The sequence below is a fragment of the Apium graveolens genome, chromosome 1 (assembly GCF_009905375.1).
Source record: "Apium graveolens cultivar Ventura chromosome 1, ASM990537v1, whole genome shotgun sequence".
In the NCBI taxonomy this organism is placed as follows: domain Eukaryota; kingdom Viridiplantae; phylum Streptophyta; class Magnoliopsida; order Apiales; family Apiaceae; genus Apium; species Apium graveolens.
The window spans coordinates 4,181,807-4,202,817 of NC_133647.1; the positions used below are offsets into that span (position 1 = coordinate 4,181,807).

The 21,011-nt window shown below is 32.2% G+C and overlaps 2 protein-coding genes across 2 annotated transcripts; one reads left to right on the forward strand and one right to left on the reverse strand.

The window, feature by feature from the left end:
- The first annotated feature begins 1,702 nt into the window (after positions 1 to 1,702).
- Positions 1,703 to 6,826, forward strand: LOC141659769 (protein NLP6-like). The gene is made up of 5 exons (XM_074466697.1): positions 1,703 to 2,323; positions 2,823 to 3,397; positions 3,924 to 3,971; positions 4,100 to 5,033; positions 5,180 to 6,826. Exons 1-5 carry the CDS (start codon positions 1,957 to 1,959, stop codon positions 6,304 to 6,306), a joined length of 3,051 nt encoding a protein of 1,016 aa, XP_074322798.1. The 5' UTR covers positions 1,703 to 1,956; the 3' UTR covers positions 6,307 to 6,826.
- A 974-nt stretch (positions 6,827 to 7,800) lies between these two features.
- On the reverse strand, positions 7,801 to 9,813 carry LOC141718963 (bidirectional sugar transporter SWEET4-like). The gene is made up of 5 exons (XM_074521345.1): positions 9,586 to 9,813; positions 9,465 to 9,501; positions 8,783 to 9,164; positions 8,460 to 8,582; positions 7,801 to 8,061 (listed from the first exon to the last, which is right to left on the reverse strand). Exons 1-5 carry the CDS (start codon positions 9,626 to 9,628, stop codon positions 7,888 to 7,890), a joined length of 759 nt encoding a protein of 252 aa, XP_074377446.1. The 5' UTR covers positions 9,629 to 9,813; the 3' UTR covers positions 7,801 to 7,887.
- Between the last annotated feature and the right edge of the window lie 11,198 nt (positions 9,814 to 21,011).

Sequence of the window (21,011 nt, forward strand, 5' to 3'; positions counted from 1 at the left end):
TCTAAATTTGTATTTTGTATTGTATTACTTGAGTCTGTAATAATGCTAAAGATTAGAGTGAAGTATTTTTATGTAAACAATCTCAAACCTAAGAATAAACTCTGAAAGAAGATAAAGAAGATCATGTCTCAGAGAAATTGTGAAGAAGTTTGGAGTTGAATAAATATATTTTAGGAAAAATGTTCTAAGTTAGAGATATCTGCAAGTCACAGATCAAATTATATAGAGAAGTCATTCGAGAACTCCAGAATGACTTATTGAGAAGTGCAGAACAGCTTATCGAGAAGTCTCAGAGATTTCGACAAGTCAAATGAAAACATGAAGATTGGAGATATCGACAAGTCGAATTATCATATAGAGATCTCTGAGATATCGATAAGTAATTTCCGCATTAGAGAACTCAGAGATATCAACAAGTCATTTCTGCATTAGAGAACTCAGCGATATCGACAAGTCAAAATGAAGATATGAAGATTGGAGATATCGACAAGTCAAAATTCTCATTAGAGATCTCAGAGATATCGATAAGTCAATATGCTTATAGAGATCTCAGAGATATCGACAAGTCACTTTCACATGCAGAAATTTGGAGAACTCACCAAGCCAAGTTCACTATAGAGAACTCAGAGATCTCGACAAGTCAAAACACTTATAGAGAACTAAGGTATCTCGATACGCCATTATACTTATCGAGATGTCAGTTCTCTATAGATCAAACTGGAGATCTCGATATGAAGCTCAAGTACAAAATGCAGACAAATTAAATATTCAAGATTATCAATCAACAAACGATCTAATCAGTTAGATTAAAAAGTCTACAAAATCAGCTTGAAGAGTGCAAGATCAAATGCCAAGATTAACTGACAAAGGAAAGTCACGGATTCACAGGATTTGCAAAGATATACTAAGCCAGAAATGGAAAGTTTTAGAGATAACTTAAAGTAGGTTTTAGTACATTCTATTGCATGATGTGTAAACCCGTGTTTACTAATCTATAAAGTAAACACCAGTCCTTTACTTTTAAATTGTATCAAACAGATCTAGTTTTTCTTGTAACTATCTCAAAGAAGAAGCTTAGTTCTTTACTTACAAAAAAACCAGGATTTGTAGCAAAACACTAGCTTGATTTTAATACAAAATTAAGTGAGTTTTGGAATATTGTGTGTAATATTTTAATGTCAGTTAATATAATATTACTGCATTTCTAATCTGCTTTGTTCACCAAATAACAAATTTTCAAAAAGCCTTAAAAATATCTAAAACACATTCCCCCTTTGTATTGTATTATTACCTAACAAACAATTTCCAAATTTAACCAACAAAATACATTCAATTAAAACATCAAACCAAAAACAAAACTGAATGTAAATCCATATTTAAATTATAACCGAATCCAAATCAACAAATTATATCCAAATTCTAAATCAAACAAAAACGACCTAAACTAATCAAATCCCACTGAGAATCACTTAAACTAAAACAATTCAACTGTGCATACGCATCCGATAAATAAACTAAACCAAACCCAAACGTCGAACAATGTCGAATTGTTGGAATAGGCCTGACAAAAACTTTCAAACTCCAACAATGGCAATGTGCTCACACAACACAAATAAATTGTCTCTTATGTTGTAAAATTCAATGGATATTACTTGTGGACAGCATCACTAAAACTTTGCTCTACCTTTTTTCCACATGCAAGAACAAGTATTTTAATAGTATGCAACTTTGCATTCTGCAACTTGATTTCATGGTCCAATCTTTTTTAACCTTATTACTACCTCTCTTGTTCATCTTACTCACATTTTATTATATTTATATGTGAATGCAACTTGTAATATTATTATTCCATAGGAATCACATCCTGCAAATAACCAAGCCATCCTTATCATATCTTTCATTTTATTATTGGTCACACAACAGAACACAACAAGAGTTGAGTTACAACTTACAACTATGTCTGAACAACAACAGCCAGTTGAAGTTGAAGATGATGAGAACTCATGCAACTTAATCAAGAACTCAAACAAGTCTTCTTGTTACAACAACAATAATAATGGTACTAATAGTTTTCATCAAACTGGTTTAGTTGAGAAAGAGTCTTTGATGATGATGGATCTTGACTTGGATCTTGATGGTTCTTGGATCTTTGATCATATTTCTACTGATCCCACTTCTCCTTTTCTTCTCTCTGATCACCCTTTTTCTCCTCTTTGGCCTTTTTCTGATGATACTACTAATAATAATCATGATGATGGTGGTGGTGGTGGTGCTTCTCTTTCCGGTCCGGTCACCGGAGTTTCTGTTCCTGTTTTACCCTCATGTAAGTCTTACTATTACTCCTTTTTCTATTTATTGTTTTGTTTTAATTAGTTATGTAGCATATCAAATTTGCACTTTTTGATGAATTTGATTAGGTCGTTTACCTAAGCTGTATTAATAGGAATTGAAGAAAGATTCATTTAAAATATGATTGGCCTGATTGATTTTGTATTGAGAATTCAGTTGAGATGCTTGTTTTTCGATATCATATTTGCACATTTTTTTGATGAATTTGATAAGGACTTGCGGCGCTGTTTGTTGCTCGTTTTTGCCTGAGCTGTATTAATATTTAAAGGAATTGAAGAAAGATTAATTTAAGATATGAATTTCTTTTTTTTCTTGATTATTGTATTTGAGTATTGAGTTAAGATGCTTGTTTTTCGATAGGTATGGAAATTAATGGATGCAGAAGTGTTATGAAGTTTTTTTCTTGTTCCCCGACTGCAAGGCATACCTGGTTTAGAAATTTTTGTTCTTATTTTTTATTGTATCATATGTAGGTGATCCGCAATCAAATTATGACAAGAAGCAATCTACAAATGAGGATAAAAAGCGAGTCCCTTCACCATTTTTGGGAATGGTGCCATTAGATTATTCAGATGGGTCTTGTTTAATTAAGGAAAGGATGACACAAGCTCTTCGATACTTCAAAGAATCAACTGAACAACATGTTTTAGCGCAAATTTGGGCACCTGTGAAGAAGGGAGATGGATATGTGCTCACAACTTCAGGCCAACCGTTTGTTCTTGGCCTCAATAGTAGTGGACTGCATCAGTATAGAATGGCATCGGTGATGTACATGTTTTCTGTTAACGGGGAGAGTAACGGAGGCCTTGGACTTCCTGGTCGTGTCTTTCAACAGAAACTTCCTGAGTGGACACCTAACGTACAGTATTACTCAAGTAAAGAGTATCCTCGTCTTGATTATGCTTTGCATTACAATGTTCAAGGAACTTTAGCTCTTCCGGTGTTTGAGCCTTCTGGTGGGTCCTGTCTTGGTGTGCTTGAGCTCATAATGACTTCACAGAAAATCAATTACGCTCCTGAGGTTGATAAAGTTTGTAAAGCACTTGAGGTGGGTAACTTGCATCCAAAATTTCGAAATATGCATATTCACGTTCGGAGTGTATTAGTATTATTTCTAGCGTTCTATCTTGATGCTGGTTGTGCATTTGACCATTAAATTCTTCCAAATTATGTTACTTGTCTGATGTATGGATGATCTAATTTATAGTATACTTATGAGGAGTATAACTCATTGCTATCAGCTAAAGTTAGAAGGTTTTAATAGTGCGTCAAATTTGCTGTTATTAGCCACTTACACATTTTTTTTTTCTAAATAAGCCACTTAGACATTGCTTATAGTATAGCTGATATTTTTTTATGTACGGGAAAAAAGAATTATTAATGGTACGAGGCTTATTTCATTAGCTTGCATACATGTATATAGAATTGTATCTTTCATTTGATTTAATACAATTAGACATAGTTTCTTTTGAGTTTCATATCAACATTTAAAATAAGACGTGTCCTGCATTATCAAAATTTGCTATAAAAAGCTATTGGAACTCGTCAGTTACATAATTATAGTTCTCTTGCAGGCAGTAAATTTGAAAAGTTCAGAGATTTTGGATCATTCAAGCATACAGGCAAGCAAAGTACAATACTATTATATATTTGTTGATATCTTTATGCAAATATCTACATATTGAAATTAGTGTTTACGTATACTTTTATTTGATCTTAAAAGCATTTGCTTGGCATGCTTGTAAAGCAGATTTGTAATAAAGGCCGTCAAAATGCACTAGCTGACATCTTGGAAATATTGACTTTGGTATGTGAAACCCACAAATTACCTCTGGCTCAGACTTGGGTCCCATGCAGACATCGGAGTGTTCTAGCTTATGGCGGTGGTTTAAAGAAGAGCTGCAGTAGCTTTGATGGAAGTTGCATGGGTCAAGTATGCATGTCTACAACTGATGTAGCATACTATGTTGTAGATTATCACATGTGGGGTTTTCGGGAGGCTTGTGCTGAACATCACTTGCTGAAGGGGCAAGGCGTTGCTGGAAGATCTTTTGCTTCCCAGAGTTCCTGCTTCTGTGAAGATATTACTAAGTTCTCCAAACCTGAGTACCCCTTGGTACATTATGCTCGTATGTTTGGACTAAGTAGCTCTTTTGCTATCTGCTTACAGAGTAGTCATACGGGAAATGATAATTACATTTTGGAATTTTTTATGCCGCCTAACACATTGGAGGGTAATAACCATTACACCATGTTGGACTCGATGCTGTCAACAATGAAGAAGCAATTTCGAAGTCTTAAGGTTGCTTCAGGGAAAGAACTTGATGAGGAGGGGAGATCTGTAGAAGTTATACAAGCATCTGTAGATGGAGATCCTGATTCAAGAATTGTATCTGTTCAAAGATCAGAATCTAATATAATTCCATGTAATGTAACGAAGGATGGAGAAAACGGACATTTTGATTTGTCAGGAAAGCAGATAATACAAAAGTCTGATGCAGTAACTAATGGAGCTACTGTTGCTGGATCTGGGGCAACTCAAAACGGTGCTTCTGTGTCAGAAAATAAAGATACAAAAAAGAAATCAGAGAGAAAACGTGGAAAGGCTGAGAAATCTATCAGCTTAGATGTTCTGCAGCAATATTTTGCTGGGAGCCTGAAGGATGCCGCAAAAAGTCTTGGCGGTATGCTCATTTTCATTAACTTTTAAACTTTACTGCTGCACTTACTATGAGAATTGTAAATATGTAGGATTTACAAAAAAAACTAAATTTTGTGTTGACTTGCAACCCATGTAGATTCTCATTTATGTTGTCTAATACTTTTACAGTTTGCCCTACAACTATGAAGCGCATATGTAGGCAACACGGGATTTCAAGGTGGCCTTCTCGCAAGATTAATAAAGTTAATCGTTCCCTGTCCAAGTTGAAGCGGGTAATTGAATCTGTGCAAGGTGCTGAAGGTACATTTACTTTAACTTCGTTGGCTAAAAGTTCACTGCCTGCTGGGGTGGGTTCGGTTTCGTGGCCCGTCAATTTGAATGGATCCAGTCCACAGAATTCACCAGGTTCTATACCATCTGAGGTTAGAGGGGAATTTAATGATGATGTGCAAGCTGAAACTATAGATCTTCCTTCTGGAGGAAGGTTACAATGTGAGGATGAATATGTTCACTTGCGACCGGGATATGTACCAGAGTTGGGTGATGGTTCCAATCGGTCGAAAACAGGCAGTGGATCAAGAGAACACAGCACTGGAACTGGCACCGGCACTCCCACTTCACACGTCTCAGCACAAGGTAGCCCCTTCAATGCAAATGATTCGCCAAATGATAAAGTAGTATCGTTTTTGGGTGAGCAATGCTTAAAAGTAGGGGTCTCATTTGAATTGGCTCATCAACCAAATGAAGAAACAAATCTACCTGTTGCATTTTCGGTTCCTAAGGTAGTTGTAGGAGCAGAAACTGAAGAATTATTCGGAGGAATGCTAATTGAAGATGCAGGAAGCTCACATGATTTGACAAATCTCTGTCAAACAGGTGGGACTTTTCTTGACGAAAGGATACCAGAATGCAGTTGGGCAAATCAGCCACCTAGTGATGAGTTTTTTAAGGGATCGGTTCCTACCCTCGAGGAAAAGCCACAATTTTCATCCAGGCCTGAAGTAAAGACTGTCACAGTAAAAGCAACATACAAAGAAGATATAATAAGGTTCCGATTGCCATTAAGTTCTGGCATTGTCAAGTTGGAGGAGGAAGTCTCAAAGAGGGTAAAGTTAGACGTCGGTATGTTTGATCTCAAGTATCTAGATGATGATCAAGAATGGGTTTTAATTGCGTGTGATGCAGACCTGCAAGAGTGTGTGGAACTATCAAGGTCATCAGGACGAAACATAATCAGATTATTAGTTCAAGACATAATGACCAATCTTGGGAGCTCCTGTGAGAGCTCAGGTTGATGACCAGGACGAACATTAGGTCGTTATACAACAGAATCCATTGCAACACTCCTGCAGTGTTCTGGTTTAGCGCGGGCACTATACAACGCAAGTTAGATTTTGGTAATGACTGGTTGGAAAAGTTGCCAATGTTGTAAGAAATTTTGTGCATGTTCTGAGGCTGGCAAAGTTTTCTTGGTTAAGGTCTACAAAACTGATTGCAACCACTATAATGCACTATCAAAGGCCATTCTTGATGATTCATGCAGCACACAAATATAGTAATATATACTTGTGTCCTAGTTGTGATAGCACTTTGGAGGAAGCATCAAGGAGGCCTTGTAATGGGAGAACTATTGTTTGCTAGTTGAAAAATGATATGTCCAATTGCTACATTCTTTCTTGTCTTCATGTTTACACTTGTGTTGTAATGTTTAGAGATTGTATATGAACTAGACCAAGTAGAAAACATGTATTATGTTTAACTAGTAGTATCAGGACAGATCAGCTTCAGCTAGTGACATTCTTTCTTGTGCTGTTATTTATTTTTTTATTTTTTTATTTTTCATCTTATTTTCTTTTTCAAATTTCACGAGCTCTGTTTGCATTGTATGTTTTCACCTGCTCCCTTGTAGTTTACAAGCTAGAATACTGGAAAAATAGCTTGTTCTTTTATAAGTTCTACTTTTCTACTAATTTTGCAGTTTAGTAAATTCATGTTATGTTTAAATTACAAATTTGGGCGGTTTTTTTGGAATTATTCTTTGGCGGTATAAATCTCTCTTGTATCATTTTTTAAGATTTTTGAAAAAATTAATTTTTTAAAGTTATTTTGCAAAAATACGTTTTTTTAATTTTTATTTGTAAAATACGAATTTTAAAAATATTTTTGTAAAAATATGATTTTGCAAATCAATGCAATTTCAAATATGATACCATCCAAATTCGAAACTAAATGCGTACCGGGACCTGACAATCCGTCATAGGTGAGTCCGAAAAATCTAGCATATTAGTTGTTAACTTGTATCCGTAAAGATCTTAAACACTCTTATTCTTATCAATATAAGATATTACAAACACCCCCGGATCGACATCCTCGTGGTTCTCACAAATACACAAACGAAACTCGGGCAGAGAGTCTGTCTTTTTAATGGGGCAAAACTCTGATATCATTTATAACATCCAAGTCTGCGACCAAATACATAACGGGGCCCAACAACCCACCATGAGTCGGTCTGAAAAAACTAGCTATTTAATATAATTATTAACTTGTATGTTGTATCTTTAAATTTACCAAAGACTCTTATTTATCCAACATGAGATGTTATAAAATACAACCCATACAAAGTTAAATGCAACAAAAAAATCGATCTCTTTTTCTAAAAATATGGATTTTTTTTAAGGATTAAACATAAAGGAAATTAGAAAAAAAACAGAAAATTTTATAACCCCGAAAACATTTGTGTACAGAGTTATTTTGATCGTCAAATCCCATTACTCTATAGAAAAAGTTCAGATACAAATACAGAAATTTAAAATGCAGAAATAAACTAAGCAATATTGGGCCTAAAGCCTTAGCAAACAAGGCCACTTTATAACATATTAGACACGCGGACTAGGAGATTTTTTGGCATCAACAGCAATTGGTACCAAGCCCACCTCACTTTTGTTTTGTTTAACTGGAAGCTCCGTTTCTTGGGCCTTACTGGATTTGAAATAGGTTGCATATAATATCAACTGGGCCGTCCCCAGCAACAAGCCCAATCCATTAGGAGCCTAGAAGTCAAGAAGAAAACAAAAGAAATAAATAAATAGGTTGGTTGTTACATAATATAACTTACAAGAAATGTGTTTGTAGACCCCAATTTGTCATTACTAGAAAAAAAACAATTGATAAAAAAATTGTTTTTAAAATTTTGCTCAGGTAATTATAAGGATAAGAATAAAAGACAAAATAATATGTAGGTGTGAAGGACTGAGCTAATGAAGTTAGAAATCCAACACACTAGACAACCTTAAATGTAGGTAGCTGGTGGTTTGTAAGTAGCAAATAAATTTATCATACCAAAGTAGTAGCAGTAGCTTATGAGAGAGAGAGAGAGAGATGAGGGAGAGAGAGAGAGAGATTTTCAAAGAGAGAGATAGAGGGAGAGAGAGATGAGGGAGAGACTTACAAGGAGATAAGGGTCAAATTGGCCTATAAGAGCATACGAGGCCCAGCAAAGCGCATTGAGAAATGAAAACAAGGAGAGTAGAAATGGCATGTACTTGACACTCTTTGTTCTAATCACCAACCTCTGCATCACACATTTCCGCCCATTAACTTAAATTTCGTAATTATTAAATCTCGAATAATTTTAATTGAACACTAACTATAAGTACAGCTTAAAAGGTCAATAACAGTATCCATTCTTAAATAAATTTAAAAACTGACAAATTTCGGAAGAACGAGAATCAATTTTCGGGAGAACTAGAATCGAAATAAGAAGACACTGACCATAACAGAGAGAGGTGCAGCGTACATGAGAAAACAACCAACCATGCACACACTTCCAATGATGGTAGTCCTCACTTTCACCGTCTTCACCAGTGTTCCCACCATCAACCCCACCAGGGCGACGAACCCGAGTTCTCCCGCCATTATAGCTCCCACCTGCAACCTCTGCTTCCTGCTGTCTGAATAAACTAAGTAGAGAATCAAAAACACCACTTCTATCGCGAAACCTGACCCGTTTATCGTCAGCACCAGGATGGCTTTCGGATGAAACATCGGAAGACCGTACAGGATCCACATACCGCAGTTAAACATCGTTGCCAGATACGGCATTGCTGAGAATTGCTCCACTGATCCTTTCTTGCATATCCTCACAAACGTTTTCCTGCAATAATTGGTATAGAGCCGAAATCCGTAAAAAAAAAAAAAAATTTAAACCGGGCTCTTTTGGAAAATTTAATTGTGTCAGAGACCAAATCCAAAAAACAAAATTAAAACTGGACTGTTTTGAAATCCTGGTTCAGTATACGAAAAATTTACGTAATCATCAATTATTGCTCTTGCGCGGGAGATAAAAACAGGATAACTGAAATGATGTTATACGGAAAAAAAATAAACCCGGCTGTTTTGGAATCCTGGTTCGAGGATACGAAAAATTTACGTAATCATCAATTATTGCACTTACGCAGGAGATAAAAACAGGATGAGCGAAATGATGTTCCCTGAAACACAACAAATCAACACATGAAAATGTTACTCAATGCATGTTTTAAACGAACCATGGAAATAATTTATCGAAATCTAACCTATGACACCGACGATCGTTCGAATAATCGTTGCGGAAATCATGTCTGCTGAGAATGAAAATAAAAGAGAAGCTGAGAAAAATAGGACTGTTGTAGAGGAAAAGTCTGAGAAGAGAGGGTGGTGAATTTGTGAAGAATGCAGGGCATTATATATAGGGAGGGCTGGGGAGGAGAAGTTGGGTAGGAGGTACTAGTGTACTTTGGATGTGAGACTGATAATAAATGAATCTCTCTCCTTCATCTCTCTCTCAATCTCTCTCTCTCTCGATCTCGCTCAGTTTGGCCTTATCTCTCTCGCAATAACGCAATTTTGCACACACTCTTTGTTGCCAAAATTAGATTGGGTAACCTCACTCAGAGTAACACCTGTCTATTTATCCACCGAAACTCTAAAAATAAAATAGTAATAAATTGCATCGCATTACATGAATCCATGTTGTGTATGTTTAAATACCTTACCTTTTTATTTTAATTATTATCTATTTTTGTTAGTTAGATTTTTGTGAAATTATTGTAAATACACAAAAATCTAATTAACAACTATTTTTAGAATTTAAATTATATTAAAATAATATCCACAATTTTAATTACATTACTATGTTGCAAATTCATCAGAAAAATCCAGAACTTTTAGAATAATATCCAATTTTAATTCCAAAATCCTAAACATGATATTGCTTATATCCAAATATTTAAAACAACGATTGTGTGTCAGGGCACACGCTAATCAGTGTTAGATAAATTTATTAAAAAAAATATTTTTAAAGATTTTTGTGTATACTGGGATATCTATCATTATTAATAAACTCTGCACGAATAAGATTTTGACAAATTATTAAACACGAATTTTTAATATGTGTTCTTTGATACACACTAAAAAATTCGTTAAAACAATATTACTCCCTCTGTCCCATTCATTTCTATACACTTTCTTTTTTTGGATGTCTCATTCAATTCTATACATTTCAAACTTACCAAAAATAGTAAAAAATAATATAAAATTCAACTACATCCACTACTTTCTTCCACTACACTCACTTTATTCATTAAATATTGGATGGTCCTACCACTTTAACCAACTTTATACTTTTTCTCTCCAAATTACTCTTTTTCTTTCTCTCTCATCCCACTATCTTAACAAAAGTAATATTATTTTTTTATGTTTCTTGTCCTCCGTGCCCAAACCATTTGTATACAGATGGCTGGGACGGAGGGAGTAATATTTTATTATCAGCAACGCTATGCATTCAAGTCAAATTTATCCGGTGATGAGTTAGAAGCTATATCAGCTTCCTCATCTGATTTTTACACTTTTGACATTTGTTGGTGTAACCGTTGTTTTATCTTCTTGAAATTTACAATCCATCTAAAGGTGGTATAAATGTTTGGAAGTAGTGCTAGCATGCAGATAAACTATCTGTTTCCGATTTTGTAGAATACTGTTTTTCTATATTACATGTATAAAAGTCAAATTTGACTATAATTTTAACATGTGCTGCAATTATCAATTCATTTACGTTTTTTATTACATTATTTTTTTATTTTCTTTTTATCGTACGTAACCCGCAGCCGCTACACTTCGGGTGCGCACTGGATAAACCCTTCGGGTTCACGTAATAGTCTGCAAACCACATGAACCAAGGTAAAACGCATTTAAGCGACAGGCTCTGGCTCAGGAGGCATAATCATAAATTTTCCTCCCGTGCAATTCGAACATGTGACCAAGAGGTTAGTTTTCCTCTCTTTAACCAATTGAGACAACCCTTCCCGGCGTTTTTTATTACATTAAAAATACATTATAAAAAAACGGATATTTTTTATCAATCATTTTTCAATTATTATACATATCTATTTTGACATGTAAAGAGTATCTTATGCCGTTACTGATTTATTTACGTTTTTCATTACATCAAAATTATTTAACATACGTTACAAAGCAAACGGATATTTCTGACGGGTTATTTTTCGTTTAGCATGCACATGACTATCTGTTTTCGATTTTATAGTATAAACCATTTTTATTTTACATGCATAAAAGTCAAATAAGACAATGTTTTTAAATGTATGGAGTACATTATGCCGCTACTGATTTGTTTATGTTTTTTAATACGTTAAAATTATTAAACATACATTATTGAAAAACGGACATTTATAATGGACTTATTTCCGATCAACGAAAAATAGTCAAAAAATATATGTCATAACTGATCGAAACAATCGACACCCAAAATTTGTCATAATTAATATTATAACCCACCAACTGGGGTCATCTATGAAACGATCAGGGTCTATCACCTACATGAATATCATTTACGTCCAACTAATAAGTGCCCAATTACGTCAAAACCGACCAAACAGCAGGAACAAAGGGGGTCACGGTTACATCTTGTTATAACCGACCAACTACTTCAAAATAATTAAATGAATATTTTATTAAATATTATTTTTAATAAAATTAACTTAATTTATTACAAAATTTTAACTAAAAAAATCAAGAAAAAAAATTATACTCGCAACAGTTATGTTAGAGTCGTTGAAGTTGGACACAACCTAAGCGCTATACGACTATACCGAGGCGGAATCAACTCAAATTATCGGAGTTAGGTTTTTTACTAAGTGAGTCATGTCAAAATGGTTGGACCCTAAATTGACTCGCATGAAATATACAAGTTACGACTCAATTCGTTAATCTAAATTTACATGTATAATTGTTCTTTATGAGTATAATTATGAGTATAAAACTGTTAAATTCCAACTATTTATTTATACTTTTCATAAATTTATTTGTATATACATACGCAGATCAGATAGCCCTTCGGGAAATTCCGGCACATCAAATTCCATTCCGATCAACAACTTGGAGGAGGGTTTTCTCAATCAGCTCGAAAGAGGGAACCTCTCGCCTATCGAAGTTCTGTTCAAAAACCTCGCTGTATCTTATTATACAAACATAATAGTTGAAACTTATATTTTTGTTTTCATTACACAACTACAACATAAATTAAAAAGTATCAGGTATAATGATTAACTAATATATATCATACTTTGAATTTACTAAATGATTTGAATAATTATAAAAGATAAAATACTTGTTAAATATAACTGATGAGCAATGACGGGCGAAATCGTTTAGATGTGTTAATGGACCAGAGCTCCGATCCGATCCGATTCGATCTGAGCCCTTCTTAGCGGATATGGACCGGCCTAAAAAATATATGATCCGATAAAAAAAATCCAAAATAAATGTAGCAGATATGAATTTAGGTCTTTTGAATCCGTAAATGGTCCAATCTGGTAGTATATAGGTAACACTCCATGGAGTACACTCTTATATAGAGAATCGTGAAGAACCAATTTTTTAAAAATATAAAATATATATTTTATTTATTAAGTTCAAAATCGAAGTTACACAACTTTTTTATTTAAAAAATCAAATACAATGGAATGATTTTTGATTTTTGTGTTTGGATAGTAGTATATTTTGTGTTTGATTGGGGCAAAGCTACAATTGTACAAATTATATCAAAGGGAAAATAGTCAGGTTTCGAAAGCAATGAGAGTAAAATAACCAGGCATGTAACAATTGATATATTATCATAAATCTTTCGGAAAAACTCATTCCATTGTATTTTATTTATTTTTTTCGTAGGTAAAACCGCATTTAAATGATAGCCTCTGGCTCGGAAGGCATAATCATAAATTTTTCTCTCTTAAGATTCGAAGCTCTAACCAAGATGATAATTATCCCTTTTTTTATTAACTGAGTCAACCCTTACGGGATATTTCATTGTATTTTTAATAGTTGTCTATTCGGAGTGTAATTTTTTATTGGGTTATCGTTGATCACAATTGTGATATTCGAACATTCAACCATTTCATAGAGTTTGGTTTGTTGCATTTGAGACGAAAGGATGATGTCTATAAGAAAACACAAAAAGTCCGCACATATGCGGATATAATTGGGCGTGTTTGGGTGATGCCAAATAAGTGGCTTATTAATTATAAGCTCGCAAGTGTTTATCGACGAGTGTTTGTTGACTCAACTTATAAGTTAAATTTACAATTTATAAGTTGATATGTTTGTAAATATTATTTAAATTTAAAATTCATGAATTAAGATATTTGTATTTTAAAATTTTTTATTTTACTTCATTTAAGTAAAAAAAATTCTGACATATAAATAAATTATCCAAACACTTATATAACTTATAAGTATTTCATCTACTTATCACTTATAAGTTACTTATGTATTTTAAGTTATAATTTACTTATTTTAAGATTTTCCAAACGGGCAAAATATATCATGAATTCAAGGGGTGAGGCAGATAATTTGTACGGAACATTTAAGATGGTGGAATTGCGAAAACATGCAAATATTTTCAAAGACAAATTTTACGCGAATAATGTCTTGTGTTGAGATATTATTTCAATATTATATATATCACACTATTAGTGCTACGTTCCCCAAATATCTTCCCTAAATTTTTTACCAAATAACGTGGCTGACACATGACTTATTTTAATTTGTGGGCGCATATTAATGCATGCGGGATACCATTTTATTATTAGAAAAGTTACCAACTATTTATGTAACACATCAGATTTGGGAAAATTTTTGGGATAAAAATTTGGGGTCTCCACCATTTTCCTTTTATATGTTGCGCACTAATTTGTGAGTTATTTCAGGAACATGTTTCCTACATTTTGATATTTTTTTAGTATTGATCTCTATATTTAATCCTCAACTTTTTTACAACGTTTTAAACAAGTTATTGTTTGGTTTGATTTAGTATATGCCAACTAATACTCTTCAAGTTTGCAGTTGTTTATTATTAAAGATTAAACTTCTTTTTACACATAAAAAAAATTAAACGAGACATCTATAACTTTTAAGAAAAGAGCTAAAATGGTATCAATAAAACAACATGGACAAAAAGGAGTAAAATTTAATCAAACAAGTGGAGTTAGGCTTCGACAGACAACCAAGTATAATAAAAGTGTGGTGTCCCGTAAGGATTGACTCAGTTGGTTAAAAAGAGGAAAATTGTCTTCTTGGTCACATGTTCGAATCAAGAGAAGAATTTATGATTATATCTCATGAGTCAGAGTATGTCGCTTAAATGCGATTTAACTTGGTTCACGTGGTTTGCAGGCACCCGAAGGATAGCGGCTGCGGGTTATCTACGATTAAAAAAAGTGTCTTGTTAATTTAATATTTTTTGTCATTTCTACCAAACAGGCAAATTACTCGTTTTGATCATGCTAAAAATCTAAAATCATTTACCAATTCCATGCTTATGTAAAAGTAAACTGCGCTAGCAATAGGGTTCGGTTAATGTCATACAAAAGACGTCGAGTCAAGCGGATTTAGTAAAAAGCAACGGACTCACGATAATGTAATTTTTACATTATTAATTTTTTGAGAATTTATAAAAGACTCACTTTAATAGTATGGGATAAAAATCCAAAATTTACTTAGTATTTTTCATTAAAAAACAAAAATCTGAATTTGTCCGTAACGTTACGGTAACAATATTATTCGTAATTTAAATTCTGGATTAATTTTTTTCTTGTATCAATAATCATTGGTATTGCAATTTTTTTAAAACGTGGATATAATTAACAATTTTTGCTATCTAAAAAATAGTTAAAAAATTATCTTTAACAAATGTTGTTAATAAATTATTATGTATTTTGATAAATAGTTATTTTCTTAATTGGATATAATTGTTTAACTGAATAACGAGATAGAATTTTTTGGGGATCATTTTTATATCCCTAATCTTCCGAAATGTGGAAGAATGTTAAAAATTACAAATATTGGAAGAAATGACTAATTTTAACAAACAAAATATCTAAAAATGAGATATCCAACTATGAAATGGATTTCTCATTCTAAGCATAAACAAGCATCTACATTAAAATTAATATTTTTAAAGTTAAATACTAAAATCCATAAAACGGTTATCAAAACTGTTTCCGGAATATAGGTCAAGAATAAGGAAAGTTCGTTCTCACTCACTAGTAGAGTAGTAGAGGAGAGTGTAGTTAAAGGGTCGGTAGAAACATGCATGCTTGTCGAAGCCTAATTCAACTTTGCAAAAGTGTAAGAACATGATTCTATGTGTTATAGACTGTAGACTCATCATCAATCAATCATCACAATCATGTCTTTATTGTTTGATGAAAATGGAATGTTTTGATCAACAGGAATATAGGTCGGCAAAGCCAACATTTTTACCTACTTCGTGACACGATTAGCGATTTACTGCATCCCTCAGCCTCCAGCTGTATCAGATTGAATACTATTATTAAAATATACTCCCTCCGTCCCTAAAAACGTTTTCTATTTGTGTTGTACACGTTTAACAATACACACTTTTAATTGTTAATATCTTTAATATCTTATTAATATTATATATAAAAAATTCATTGTATTAAAGTACTCGTAAATACGAATCCAACAAAATCACTTCCCATGAACGGTACAGGAAAAATAATTTGGGACGGAGGGAGTACAAATTTAGCCTATTTTTACACAAAATTGACAAAAATAACCAATTTCTGAAAAGTTAGCCAACTTTAGCCGATGAGATACCCAACTGTCAGTGAATATTCACTTTATACAAGATACCCAACTGACAGTGAATTATCTCATATATGAAATACCCAACTACCAGTGGAGTATCTTATACAAATTGGGATACCCAACTGACACTGGAGTATTCATTCGGCCAAAATTGACCACTTTTTTCAGAATGTCTATTTTTGTTAAATTTTTTCAAAAATCGGCTATTTTTATCATTTTTTCCGCTTTCGCTATCCTTCTGGTACATACCGGGTAAACACATGAGCTTACGCAATAATTTGTAAATCACGTAATTTAAAATAACTCAGACTTATACGACAAACTCGAGTTTAGGAAATATAATCATAAATTCCCATTCGTTTCTACATCGGTCCAAGATTATCATTCGTTTTACTGGATTGTAACCCAATTATCCTTTTAATTTAGTTTAGACAATACCCAAGAAATGTGTCTAGAGGTTTCGTAAGGAAAATATATTATGTTTTTTTACTAGTATATCTTATAACCTTACAAATGAGTATTTATTCTTAATAATTCTCGGACGAGTCAGAGTCGAACCCAGGACATAGGACAACAAAGAATAACCTCCTTACCACTGAAGCTATCCCATCATACTCGATCAAAATATATTATGTTGTAACACTATCTCCCAAAATTTATTTACGGGTCAAAGAGTTATCACACCCCCAATAAGTTTATTACGAAGAATTTGGTGATATGATGTCAAATGTAAAACTAACAACCCTCCTGTTAGGAACTAATTTTCTACACGGGCAGTTTTTCATCAGATTTATAAGAAAAAGATTATCAGAGTTTGTTCCCCGATTTATTTTTATAGTGGGAATCATTAATTGATATTCGTAAATAAGATATAACGCAAAAGTATTTGTTGGTAATCAAATTAGTGTATGAAATTGTATGTAAAATTGTGTGTGGATATTAATTCTTTAGCCGTTGGACGTCAAGAGAGCGAGTTGCATTCTCCTTCTCATCCCAATAAATTCTTAATATTTAAAATAGAATATTTAACATGTATTTTAAGACTCTTATCTACTATGATTACATAAAGAAATTAAATGTTCAAATTTTTATTCAAAAAATAAATAAAAATAAGTTATAGAACTATATTAGATAAGAGGCTAATAATATTTTAATTTATGTCGATTGTCGAACACTAAATTTTAAATATTAAGAATATATTGGGACGACGGTAATACTGATTTTGTCTCTTGGGCTTGAAGGTCCGATAGAGATAACCTCTGCCCAATGCATTGGACCAGAACAATTGTGCCATTGTCATAAACACCTCGTACGATAAGATAACTTGAAACCAAACCTTTTTAATCGCGAAAGACGGGGAATCCGAAATTTAATAAAACTATAATATAATGATCCAGGGTTAGATTCTATCAAATCCCCTATTTTATTGAAATCTTTGGATTTTATATATATTCTGTAAATAAAATATAACTTAAATTATTGTAAAATATATTATTTTTCGAATGATATTCTACAAATATCACAATTTTATTGAATAATCTTGCAGATTGCATAGATTTTACAAGTAGAATGTTGTAAAATATATTATTCTACAAAACATGCTTAGTTTGCAGAATATAAATGTTCATGTTGTGGAACATACATATTGTACTTGTAAATATATAGATTTGCATGATTTTATTGAATTAATAATATTTGTGAAATATATTTTGCAAGATAACATATTTTTGAAGATATTTTATTTGTAAAATAAAGATGGACTCCGAGGACTTCAATTAAAACGTGGACTCCACATAACTTTACTCGTATGATCGATATATAAACTACATGTGCAAGTACTATATACGACAATTTTCTTAATTTTTGAAAAATATACGTACGAAGCTAGCTATATGAATTTCGAAATGGAGGACGAAATTGTGTCTCCGTATGTGTACCAGTGTTCTAAATCGGGCCATAAAGCGCTTCGATTTTACACTAATCGGATGATTAAGAGTTTTTAAAAATTAAGCAGCCTTGTAAACGGATTAAGCAGTTATTATCGGATTAAACGGTCATTAAGCGATCAAACCCATTTTTACTTGTCAAATTTTTAATTGTAAGTATTATTAATTTTTTTAATAAAACAATGATCTTGATTAAAAAATTAATAATATTTAATTATTTAAGAAAAATCTATGTTTATATTCTTTATACTTTATTTATTTTCATTAATTTAATAATACATATTATTATTATATTTAAAAGTTTAAATAAAATATTTTTTATCCGCTTATAGACCCACTTAAAATTCTGTTAAGTGTCCGCTTAATCGCTTAAGCGCTAGAAGGTCTCACCGCCACTTAGAACGGATTTACAGTTTTCAGATCACTGATACTTTACGCATCTCTGCATAGCGGTGGAAGATTTGGGTGGAAATTTTATTTTATTATTATAGTTTAGATCGTTTAGATATATTGATGCCGTTTGGGAAATCTTAAAATAAGTAACTTATGACTTAAAATGATTAAGTGCGAAATAAGTGATAAGTTGATAAATACTTATAAGTTCTATAAGTGTTTGGATAAATTTACTTATAAGTCAGAAGTTTTTTTACTTAAACGAATTAAAAACAAATAATTATTAAATACAATTATCTTAGTTCATGAATCTTAAATTAGTAAATATTTAAAAATTTATATTTTAAAATCAAAACTTTAGAAAAAAGTGAAAAAATGAAAATAAGTTGGAAAAAAGTACGTCACTGCCAACTTTCAACTTATCAGCTTATAAGTTGTAAATTCAGCTTATAAGTTGGGTCAACAAACACTCGTCGATAAGCTGTTACGGGCTTATAAGCCACAAATGGCTTATAAGTATATTGTCAAACATGCCCATTATATAATTTTTGACTTATTATCAACTTTTCACCATTTCGCCACCTTTTTTCTGTCCAACGTAGCCCATAACTAGAAGCATAATGGAGATTCGTTAGTTAGCTTTTAACTAAAGCAAACACCTGCCCCTCGTCTCAAATCGTGCTCCTATACTCACGTAACTACGTAAATATAATAAATATGTACTCACAATTTATGTAATTACAAAGAATATTTTATAAAAATGTATGAGAAAATATTTTTGTAATTATATAATTTATTTTTAAAAATTACGAATATATTATTAAAAATACTATGTAATTACTTTCATTCCCCAGGTATTTTTCTTGTTTTATTTGATTTTTAATATTTCAACAATTCCAAGTTCAATAAAAAAGTTAATTAATTCTTTATTCTATTAAAATTAAGAAAAATAAATTAAAATAGAACATATATAATATCAACAATACCTTTTTAATAATTCTCTTAATAATGTACTCTCTCAATCCCACCCAATTGTTATCGTTTTAGAGAGAGTGTCCGACACGCATTTTAAAATGAATAGAAAGTATAGTTCTATAATTTTTTTAAAATAAATTCTGTTTTAAAATAAAAATAGAATGTTTAAACTTTTATTCAGAAAAAGAATATTTTTAAAAAAAGTTATAAAACTATATTTTTATTTATTTTAAAATCCGAGTCGAATACTCTTAACGATTATACACTACAAGAAAAAAGCTAATAGACATCGGTTTCTGGCCGATGTCTTTATGTTTTTTGACCGATGTCTTAGTCGCCGATGTCTGAAACCGATGTCTGTACTAGCATAAACATCAGTTTTTAGTAATTTTCTGATGTCTAAGGTCCCAATCTTTACAAAACGTGTTAAACATAATTATTTTTACGTTATAATTATATTAAATATATGATATTGAACAAGTACTAACATAACAAAAAAAGGCTTAGACATCGGTTTTTAAAACAGTAGTGATATTTCTGTAAACCTTAAACATCGCCTAAAAGCGACGTCTTTGATCTTTTAGACATCGTTTTTTAAAAAAAAATACTGATGTCCAAAGATGTATTAGACATCAGTTTTGGACGATGTCTATTTTCTTCAAGACATCGATATTTTTCCAAAAAAACCGATGTATTTGTGCTTCTTAGACATCACTTTTGCCCGATGTCTTTGTCTATATAGACATCGGTTTTATTCTTAAAAAAACGATATTGATTAAGATGTTAGACATCAGTTTTGGACGATGTCAATGTGCCTAAAGATATCGATTTTATTACAAAAACTGATTTATATTTGTTTCTTAAACATTAAATTTAACACAGTAAAAGTGATAAATTATTTATTTTTAGGTGTTACTCTACCTATATACTAAAATAACCAGATTACTTTTACTCCAAAAGTATAACTAAAATTGAATTCGTTATTAACAATAAAAATTGAATGATATCATTCTCATAACATTAAAATAAATATAACTTTCATACTATTTTTTCATAACCAAATTGTCAACACATTGATCCGTAAAACTATACGACTAAAACTAACACATTTAAACCTAACTAAATATCAGCCCATACTTATTACTTTTAGAAATGGGACGAATAAATTCTTCCATCAACTTGCCCCGCACTGTTTCCAGACCAAAGTCATCTACAACTGCACCATATGCATTCATTGTGTTTTGTCGCATAATCTGAATTTTTTATCCGGACCCAACGCTCAAAATGCTCTACCTATGCAATCAGAACCTGATGAGAAAACATAAAACTAAACTACAAAGCAACTGAGGAGCATATCAGTGTTTGAACAACTATGAAATATACTAGCACTCACCCACTTTATATACTAGCAATCACCAACTTCATTAACTATCAACTCTATTGCCATCTTTTCAACTCCACAAGCCAATAATCGGTGACCAAGCTGCTCTCAAAAACTTTAGATGTCAACCCCCACAAAATTA